Consider the following 11,055-nt stretch of genomic DNA (forward strand, 5'->3'; position numbering starts at 1 on the left):
ATAGCTGCCCTCATCCTGCTCATTAATTACTGAAGATGGGACAGAAGTACAGAGCATCACGGTGTGGGGAAGCTCCCGTGCACAGGCAGCCACCCTCGCTCCTCATTGAACCTTGCACATCTTCAGCGTGGAGACACTCTGTACTGCCAGAGCCCAGCGCAACCTCTTTTTAACTTCTTTGAGAAGCTCCCTCGCAGCACCCAAACGGGAAAGCTGAAGTCCCAGGGAGGGACTTGGGGGCTGTAGTTTTCACTCGAAATACAGCCTCACTGGTGCAGCACACGTAGGGAACTCCTGCAGCACACAGTGCATTAGGCATTCGCATGTTAAACATGCTTCCACAACATTTTCACCAGTCAGCACACATAAAATAAGATGGAAATAAAAAAAATTAAATAAAATAACAAAAGAAAGTCCTGAAAGTCACTGTGCACAACAGGAGTAATTTATTTTTATAGCTACAGCTGAACACTGCGACCATTTCCCCTAAGAATAATGCCAAAAGAAAAATTCAAGCTGGTGTTCCCCAACACGAGCTCAGGGCTCCCTGGCTGCCCTCGGGACGTATTTCCAACATAATCACACCACTTTTTTTGCTCCTAAACTTCACAGTGTAATTACTGATGATGTGTTCCCGCATTTGCTGCTGAAGGATGCGCTGGAGATGGGACGATAAAGATACCGATTAAAAAGACTTCTCGGAGGCTGCGTGGCAGGTAGAGACATGAATAATGCAGTGCATGAAAAGGAAAGGTGAAGTACCAAAATTATCTTGAGTATATCACAGAGGATGTAGGTGTACGATAGTAAACATCTTCTTAGGAGCAGAATTAGAGAGGAAGGGGAAGAGGGATTCACTCCAGAAGCAGCTATGGAGAAGAGATAATAAAAATTTGTTTTGCAAAGATGTTTAGAGGTCAAACCTCCGGTAATCTCACAGGAAGTTTCAAATTTTGATTCTAAATGTTTTAGAGAGTTGGATTTACTTCAAGGGCACCCATCTAAACATGCAGCTTTCATTACCCCAGCAGTGTCTTTGCAGGTCAGTTCTGTCTCTCCCCACAACCTTACTGCTTTTCTTTTTTGAGATTCACCTGAAAACCGCATGTGCCTGACTCTCCATTCCTCCTCTTGCTTCTGGCTCGAGCCACGTGTGGGATTTCAGTGTTGGCTACATCAGCCGGGTCCATGCCCCTCTCCACAGGCAGGATCCCACCTTCAGCCCATCATCACCGCTTCAGAAAAACAGATCCTGATCCTGCCTGCACCCTGTATTTCACCTTTTAGTTAGTCTCTATTTTCTGCTTTGGCCACTTTGGCTGTGCTTTCCCTTGCAGAACCAGTCTCCTTAGCAGTGTCTTTTCCCTTCTGCAGCAATCTCTTCCCACTCACCCTTTCATTTTTCTGGAGGTTTGTAACAGGAGCAGTAGAATAACAAGGACATTTTTTGGCCTCCTGTACCATACCACGGGCTCTATGGCTGGTGCAGAGCTCAAGGACAAACTCCTTCCATTGCTGGACCTTTCAGGCACACAGCCAATAGATGCTATTCTCCACCACCATGAAAACAGTGTCTCTGTTAAAGAACAAAACCCCCCTACTAGGCTATTTACTCCCTCAGACACCAGGCAGGGTGGAGCACGCTCCATCCCCACCTCCCATGACTGGCCCCATGCATTCATTTCCCATGGAGCCGCACAGGCACGAGCATCATAACGAGCACCACAACGAGCATCGTCGCTGCCCACAGAGCAGCACCAGCTCCCACCAACACCGGGCACAGCACAGGCCCCCCCACTCGATTCATCTCCTCCCTCTCCGAGCCCCAGGCAGCTGCAAGCCCATCGCAGGGTATTTCTGCCTGGTTTTTGATTTCACCCTCATTCAGGCTGCTGTAACACTTCACAGCCTCCCTCTCCAGCCCTGCACCCCTGTGAGGCTGCCCCAGGCTAAGCTGGGCTCTCAAAGACCTTCATTGATTCTTCATGACCTTCCTTCCTCTGCTCTTCACATGTGACTCTTTAAATATCAAGTTCAAGATCTTGGCATTGACCTTCAAGGCATTTAATGAGGCGAGATCTGCCTTTCTATGAAATTATGCAGAGCTCAGTGAGGGAGGTAGTTGCAGCTCCGCGTCTCTTGTACCTACCGCAAAGCAAAACAGTTGGGTTTGTACTCGAGACTAGATTTTTCCAGCTTCCAAGACAAAAATAAATGCTTACTAGAAGCCAGGACCATTACAAAATTTAATCCTTCTGCTCCAGAAATACAGAACATTTTATTTTGTCTTCAGAGAAAGATGGATTTTGTGTTGTCATGAGCAAAATCCAACTATGCCAACCCTTGCTGAACGCCCAATTTTCTCTTTAGAAACCAAGTCAAAGAAAGGCTTATATACACTGCAAAACAAAACCCGCGTAATGCCATATAAAGTCTGTATGCCAGCTTAATCCTGCCACTGCGTGTCCTGGCAGCAAAGCATGCTGGCACAGGCTTGTAGAGGTCTGCTGAAGCACTCCATGTACTAGATGTAAGATTCATGGCTTATCAGGTTGTATTCTGGTTGTCCATCCTAATTCTTTCTTCGAAACAACTGCCCCTGTGCTTCAGTGCTCCTGGGCTGGAGACACTCAGAGCATTTTTAAAGGTCCAGAGCTTCTAAGTAATTAAAAAATCCCCCAAATTCAGAGGATGGGATCTTCTTAAGCCACGTCTCCACCACACCTGGCCAGTGCTGGTGGCTCAGACCAGGCTGCATGCTTGAGTTTGCCACCCAGGCCCCAGAAGGTCTCAGCTCCAGGTCTTGTTCCGCAGCATCCCTGGAGCAGCTCAGCCTCAGCCCAGGCTGACCCAGGACTTTGTCAGGTTCCCAGCATCTCCCAACAGCTTCCTAAGGTGCGTGTTTGCTCTTCTGCAGCACTGTGAGGCCAATGTGTGAAAACACCTTTATTACTGTCATTTGCTCTTAATTATGACTCCTACTTTGACTGGTTTTCCATGGGCGATAGCGACGGTTTGTAGCAACCCGTAGAAGAGAGTGATGACCTCAAAAACGCTGAAGAAAAATCCAATCCAAATCTGAGTGAAATTATTATCATTTTTCTCTTAAATGTAACTGTCAGCAAATCAAAGACGGCTAAAGGAGGAAGACGATGGTATTTTGTATTTTCAAGAGAAAGCTGGAAACTAAAATATGATCTTCATGTTATTTATATGACTTTTATCCGTATAAAAATGTAACGATTGCTCTTCCCAAGGGATGGCCCCCAACAGTACAGCCACTTGATTTGGGCAGCCTACGACCAAATGTCTTGCTGGCCTCGCCATCAAAGGTCACCCAGACATCAAAAGGCTTCACACAGTTAAATCCTCATTCAGCCTGAGGGATAAAATCAGGAGTGTTTGTGCTTTCAGGTCTGCCACTGAAAAGATTATGAAATATATTGACCAAAATACACTAGAAACCACAATTTCAGTTTTCAACAAGCCGCGGATCAGCACGACCCTCGCACAAATCTTCATCTTCCTGTCCCTACATTCCAGGAACAGCTTTAGTTACTTCCTCCATCTCACTCGTGTCTATCAAGGAACCAAGTGAGTACGATTCTGGCTTGAAGGAGGAGTGTGCAGGTCTCCAAGCACAACTACAGACAATGAAAGCAGGAGGTGTTTACCAAAAGCAAACCAAACCAAACGAGCAACTTTAAACTGAAGTATGTCGAAAGAGATGAGCATGGACTTCCCTTCAGTTTTCAGGAATCTGTGTCATAAAATTTTCAGCAATTTCCAGATAGAGCTGGAACACTCAGCAACACAAATTCCATCAGAGGCTCCTACCCAAGACAGGTACAGCAGCAGGCAGAGCTGCTTCCAAGTGAGCTGCTCCAGCTCCCCTTATGGATTTGCCTCACCCAACCGACCACAGAGTATTTTATAACACTTTTCTCTCAGCCATGGCTAGAGCCGCTGAGCCAGAGGCACCCACGACGGAAACAGCTTAGCTGGACAAGTGAGAGCTTCCATACCAAAAATCTGTACGTGGACACACACAGTGCAAGGACACTCAGTTCTAACTCTCCAACACCTCCACCACCACACTAATCCCGAGGTGTGGAGGATCAGATAAATTATGGCTGAATTGACACCTGGAAATTCCTGATAAACACCAGCTCTTTCAGTGGAACACTGAACAGTGAAGGTGCGTTCAGGACCCCATGGCAACGGCTGGCTGACCCTCTCCATGGCCACGTGCACCCAGATCGGGCAGAGACTCAACCCATCCAGCCCCACCACAGCATCTCACCTCCATTAACAGAGCTCCTGGCACTGGTATTGTAAGAGGAATCGCACATTATTAGGAAAATGTTCCATCAAAATCTGGTCGCTTTTGGATTGTGATTTGCAACGCATCTACGTGAACCTGCACAAAGCCTCGGGATGTCCTCCAGCCTTTGGGAAGAGCATTGCCCCTCCTCTCACCACAACCCACACACACTTACAATACAGTGACTAAACCAGTTTTATCACACACTGCAGCGTAAAGCATCCTCGGAGGCTTCAGCCAACGAGGCTTCATGGAGCAACTATCCAAAAGACAACCACGTTATCACAGTAATGCTCCTGAATACCACTGGCATGGGACACAAAAAGCCCTCAAGGACATTTCAGGAACTTGCCTTTTGTATCACCAAATGCAAAGCCCATTGCCAGACCGACTAAGCAGGATCCAAAACATTCTGAGTATGGTCGTAATTAGCTAAACATCATAAAACGAGTGGATTTCTTAAGGGTTCCCCATTTCTGTGCAGCTCAGGAAGCACAGCTGGGGGGGAGCACACAAACACACAGCATGTGCTTCAGTAGATGAAACATAACCTCACCTGCTAGCGTCTGATCCATCAGATTGGTCGCCATGAAGGTCACGGCCGGTGCCGACACAGCAGTTAGCCGGGTGACTTGCGTCGGCATCAAAGGGCCCACGTGAGTGTCCATTCTGGAGGCAGAACCTGCATTCGAACCATACGGAAACTTTTTTTTTTCCCTCAGCAAATAAAAATACCTTTAAAACACTCGGGTTTTTCCCAGCTGTAGTTCACAGACTGTTCTTTTAACCTCCTGCTAAACCATCTCCCCATACCCGTTCGCACAGTTAAAACAATAGGTGTTGTGTTTAGTTGAATCATTGGTCCAGTCTGGTCGTCACGTCCTTTGATTCCTGGTAAATAAGTGTCGGCAGAAATTTTAAATTAATAAAAATATGCCCCTCAAAAGATGAATTTGCAAGTCCTTTCTGAACAGATTACAGCAAGATCAGTTTTCTTATTTAAGGAGAAATAACACACCTCCAGTTTCTACAACAACTCACCACCAACTCCTTGTGTCCCTCTCTATCCGTGGGAAATTACTTTGCTGAGAATTTAAAACAGCAGCTTTATGTGAGGGAATCCGAGTCTGCTCAGACAAGTCACAAAACAGAAACCACTATCATACATGATATTCACGATGAAGTAGGAACCCGGGTCTGCTGCCAGAACTGCGCCAGTTAAACCAGGCTACTTAACCCTTGAGAATTTGCAGCTGTTGCTGCATTTGAGGTCAAACTTGGAGCATCCCATTAGCTGCGCAAGTGTCCACGTATGCCCAGGTGTGATGGTGCGTGAGAGCCCCCCCCAGACCTGTGGTGGTCTAGAACAAAGAAAAACAGGTACCAAGAGAAGCTGCTAGATCGTTAACATTAATATTAATGGAGCAGGGGGAGAGGGGAGACAGCAACAACCAGAGCTCTGCGATCCACTGTCCCAATAAAGCAGCCTCGTGCCATTCTCCCGGTGGTGTCCTCCCTGGGGTGGCAGAACCGGCTGCAGACAATGACCCCAGCACAGGCTACCCATTGGGCACAGGGAAGATGAACTGCCAGAAGCAGCCTCAGGATAAACACCACAAAAGGAAACATTTTATTATTTCTCTCTTATTTTCTTTTTTTCCTTGCCATTAACTCAGCATAAGGGAAATCCCTGCAGGACACCATCAGTAGCATGATAAAGAAATTACCCGGCAAGGTACTATGACAAATTCAATCCATACTCACTTTGAAGAAGGAATGAGAAATAAAGCAGTTATAGAAGAGGAACAGGTCAGGGTGATGTTTGTTGTGCTACCTACAGCACAATAGTGTACCTGGAGGCACTTGTACCTCGGTCATCTCTAACGAGACAGTGAACCATTTTCCAGCTCGAGACAACGTTCGGACCTCAGGCAACGACAATTTCTTCTTTCTGCTTCTGTCAAAGCCCCTGGCAAAACTATTTACTTTGATGAGCAACCTGAATATAAAGAAACACTGCGGAACCATCAGTTCCACCACTGAAGTCAAAGGTGCCTCTGATTATAGGGAGTCGTCCCCGCAACAGCAGACCCACAACAACCCCTCCAGTTTTACAGAGATACCCAACAGGGCACACGCCTGAATGGGCTGAAATTCTGGTTTTCACACGCTCGGAATTTCTTAAATCTAGGATTTCCATCTATTACCTAGATACACTTTACTACACAATTAATTCCAAGAATAACATCTTATAGGACAAGAGCTGTTTGATTTTCTTTGGCATTTCAAATTAATGTTAATGACAACAAAAGGGACATTTCCATCCTATTGCTTCCAGAGTCGTGAGAGACAGATTAACATGGTATTTCATTATCTGACATGAGTCTGGTGAGGTTTGTGCACGTGGCTGCCTTGCTCCTTGATCCAAAACTCATCGGACCCCAAATCAGACCGGGCAGCGGATGAACCATACATGAGCTACAGCTGCACACACTTGAAGGTTCTCCCCTGAACTCCAAGGTTTATAGGGACACCGGGGAGATGTAAGCTTAAAGCATGCACGTGAATTTAAGTGCACAAGCAATTCTCTACACCCAAAATTGGGATGATTTTCATAACGTACTTAATTATCTCCCTGTAGTTAGACATGAGGGGAGCTCTGCTCGTTTCGTTACTGCAGCGTATGCTGCATGGTGAAACGTGACTTTCCAGTATATAATTTCGACTGCTTCTTTATGTTGATTTATTACCACATCCAGGAACAATAAAATAATCAGTTCGTCTTTTGATGTGATGGAAGCAATTAGCTCACAGCTTCCAACCAGACTGGAGTCAAGCATATACATATATATATAATCAAATATATGTGTTATTTCATACATGCAAATCAAGTTCAACTGCTTAGTGTAATTATATCTGACGCTCACCAGAAAAGCCTGAATGATTTAAGGCAATCATAACCTTTAAGGAATAAATATTTATGCTTTCTAGTTGTTGGTGCTCATAAAAAGCAGACTTGCGGTGGATGGATCTGGAATACTAATAAACCCTGTGGACAGAGTTTAATGCCGTAACGCAACAGCAGCTTTCGGTATGAACTGAACGTAGCCTGGGTTGGAATTAGAGCTAACCATGAACCTAACACCCACCCACACGTATTCTGGGCATTTCATGATACAGTTTAGGCAATTTTTACTATAAAGCAGTACTGGGGAGGCAGGGGGAGGAGGATAAAAGTGATCTTTTCTCTGAAGTTTCTGATGATTGTCAGAGACAGGGAGCCCTGAGCAGCAAGTCATGCGTTCTGAGAACAGCTGTCCAGTTTTAAGAGGATTTCGGTGCAGATGCGTTTTACTGTTGCTTACAAACACAAGTGACCTAGGTCTCAATTTCATTGCAAGGAGGACATTACAAGGACAAAGAAGGAAAACGGCACGAGTGCAGGGGTCAGAAACCTGATGAAGCTCTGCAAGTGATTTGCATCCCTGATGAGCAGATGCTGATTTGCATCCCTGATGGGGGAAGCAGAGGGGAGCACTGGGGTGCTGTTGGGCTGTTTCAACCCCCAGGAAGGTTCTTCTCTCTCCTCTGCTCCTGGGCAAGGGCAGCTCAGGGAGACCAAGTCACAGAGCTGCTCTGGCCAAACTGGGAATGGTTACACTGAACAACACCATCATCTGGCATATCTGAGATGGCATTTAAGGTGTTGCTTAAGCACCTGAAGAAGAGAACAGGAAATTCCCCACCACGTAACTGACCTGCAGTGCCTCACCTCCAGCAGACCTTGCTGTCCCCAGGCATGCTCCAGGAGTCAAATGCAATTAGACCGTAGATTTTTCCTGGAACAGACAACTAATATTTCCACCTTTGTTATTTCCAGCAAAGAGTATTTTAAGGCTGTTTCTGTTTTTACCCCGTAGCAAACAGAGAGATCACTGCTGCTAGCTCCTGCCTCCACTTGCCCATGGCCAAAACAGACCTCAGGAGAGGGAGCAGATACTTTACTGATGCTCGTGACCCGGTTGAAAGGGCTAAGATAGACTTTCAGGGCAAAACTATCCTTGATAACTGTTGTCTCGGTGCCTCAGCAGACCTGTGGGCTCTCATCGCTCCAGTACACAACGCATGGATGTTAATGACCCGCGTTAATGGGAGTCACACTGCCCACAGCAAAATAACGTGATGCTGGTCCTGGACCGCACCACAGCTGGCCGTGGCAGTGCAGGTCTCCTGCACCTGCTATTAGACTTAATTCTTACCTTTTCCAATTAAGCCATGGCATTTCCATCATTATCTTAAAGCTGGGCTAGCAGTTTGGCAACGGTTTAAGCCTAATTTTCCTCAGTGTGATTCAAGAAGCCTTTAACAGCACTGTGCCCAACAGGGGCCACATAACTTATTTCATCATATTCATATTGAAAATATCCATCATATGGGTCTAATCTTACCCTTGGTGAAGTCAAGCACAAGTGTCTCTGTTGAGCTTTATGGGCACTGAATCACGCTCCCAAAACCAAAGCTTTTCTTCCTGCAACGCTTCTTCTTGCAAAACTGCCCTTTATGCCATGGGACAAAAGCTCTTAGTGCAGGACTGAACAGCACAGTTTGTCACTCATTTATTTTCACTAAATATATCTCAGAATTTGGTTTTATTAACAGGTTTGTAAGACTGACTGAGGAACAGCATCAATCGTAAGAGCCCAGTGTGCCCAGGTGACGGCAGCGGCACTGGGCTCCTCACACACCGAGCCAGCCCAGCGAGGTGCTCAGCCTGCACAGGAGTCCATCAGGGTAATACCCTTAAGAACCTGGGAAATTCAACCACACCATCAGAACACTTGTTTGGCAAGAAACTGCCAAGTAAATAGGAAATTGGACTGGGACGGGGGCTCCTCACATGGAAACGGCCCCGTTTGTTCACCTGCCCAGTGAAGTACAACCGCTGGTTGTTCACCCAAACCGTAGCCATGGTCCTCTACACAGACCCAGCCATCCGACCTGGTGCAGAACAGGATGCTCCAGCCCGGGTTTATTTATGACTGAAAAGCTCCTGTGAGAGCCCACTGGTGTCTAGAGGACAGAGGACAGAAATTTTTACGCTTATTCACACCTGCAACAGCTCAGAAACAAAACGACAAATGGAAAATACATTTTAACACCCTTGGATATAGTTTTCAGTGGTAAAAAACCCAAGAATATAATTTTTAGAAGTGTGCCATGACCAAAGAGTTAGAAAACCCATTAACAGTCTAATTTTGTTGACTTTCAAACTGATGTAACACTGAAAATCCCAGACTCAGTGAGGAGCCCAGCAGGTACTCTGAGATATGCTGATTCCTAAGTCAAATGTGAGCTGCAATGATTGTTCTTTTACATCCAAATTGAAATGTAATGAGAATGTATTAATAAAGGGTATTAAATATTCAGCGGTCTGGCTCTTATCAGGAAAGGCTTTGCCTTACCCTTCCAGGGGGACCTGCAGAGCGATACTGATGTAAGGCAGGCTTTGGGCTTTGCCTCTTTGATACCCTTTAGAGCAACTCCACTTCTGCGTGGAAAAATCAAACAAAACCCGGCTAACCAACACCAGAAAAGTCTAAAGCAGGAGACAACCTATAAATATGAAATAAAAAGCTAATATTGAATCTAAACACTCGCAAGAGCTTTCCTCACAGCGGCAGATTTAGCTGCTGCTTCCTTTTGCGGTGAGTACCAGCAGAAAGCAGCCGTTTGGGGAGCAGAGCACAATACTCAGAAATTTGCCATCAATTCGTATTTCTTACTGATAATAATCCTGAATCACACAAACTCAACGAGTGGAGGAACACAGCACTGTAAAATCCAGACACGGGCAGGAATTCTGACGCCGAGCACATCTCAACCTCCAAGGACTAGACTTTCACTCAAAATTTTCCTGGGTTCTGTGGGTTTTTCAGACTAAAATCTATGCGCAGCAAAGGATGGAGCTACTATTAATAATCAAATGGGATATAAAATCAAATTAAGAGAAAACGGCAACAAACCCTTGGCCATATTTGGGAAATAGCCATGAGTGCGTCGGGTGTGATGTAGATGGGCAGCTCCTGCTGAGTGCACGGAGACCCTTGGTTTGAAACGTGGCCCTAATTCACAAATATGAACAACAAAATATGTTGTAATGTATCTGTAAGAATGTTATGCGTAGATGGACACACTGCATCCGAGCAAAGGTCCCTCCTGACCAGCAGCCAGCTCCCAGCCACAGCTAATTTGAAGCACCGTGGGAAGGGTGTAGGAATGGAGGGACGTAGTGATAGCCAGGGAAAAGGCGAAAGAAAAAAAGCACAGAGACAGTGTAATACTTGTTATGTTCCCCACATTTCCCACGACCTTACAGACCTCCATCAGGTCCTCTCCCACGCTGCCCTTCGTCCTTGTCCCAGCTTATCTGTTGTTCTGGTGCTGCCTTGAACATCTGGCAGCAGAAGCCACCAGCAAACAGGAGCCAAGGCCTGCAGTTCACTACAGACACGGACGGATCTGCCTCGTTCCAATGTAATCGAACAGCTGCAACACTGCCAAATCACAAACCTGGTTTAAGGAAAAGCATTAAACTGAGAAGTAATCTCACTCAAACTCCCGGGAGCTGCTGGAAGGCACAGAAAGCTGAAGCAGATGAGAGAAGCCACATGGTGATCAATCCCTCAGCAGCAGCTAAGGAGCGGGTCGACGCTGCCAGCCTCACCCCGTCC

General features: G+C 46.1%; 1 protein-coding gene across 1 annotated transcript in view; it reads right to left on the reverse strand.

The window, feature by feature from the left end:
• Positions 1-5,006, reverse strand: part of LOC104493988 (transcription elongation regulator 1-like protein) — a gene marked incomplete at its 5' end in the record, with an annotated part of 31,290 nt that extends 26,284 nt beyond the window's left edge. Inside the window, one exon of the mRNA XM_010136762.1 lies at positions 4,881-5,006. Coding sequence (XP_010135064.1) covers positions 4,881-5,006 — 126 coding nt within the window. The remainder of the gene's footprint in view (positions 1-4,880) is intronic.
• Between the last annotated feature and the right edge of the window lie 6,049 nt (positions 5,007-11,055).

The sequence above is a fragment of the Buceros rhinoceros genome, unplaced genomic scaffold (genome assembly GCF_000710305.1).
Source record: "Buceros rhinoceros silvestris isolate BGI_N320 unplaced genomic scaffold, ASM71030v1 scaffold12335, whole genome shotgun sequence".
NCBI classification, from domain to species: Eukaryota; Metazoa; Chordata; class Aves; order Bucerotiformes; family Bucerotidae; genus Buceros; species Buceros rhinoceros.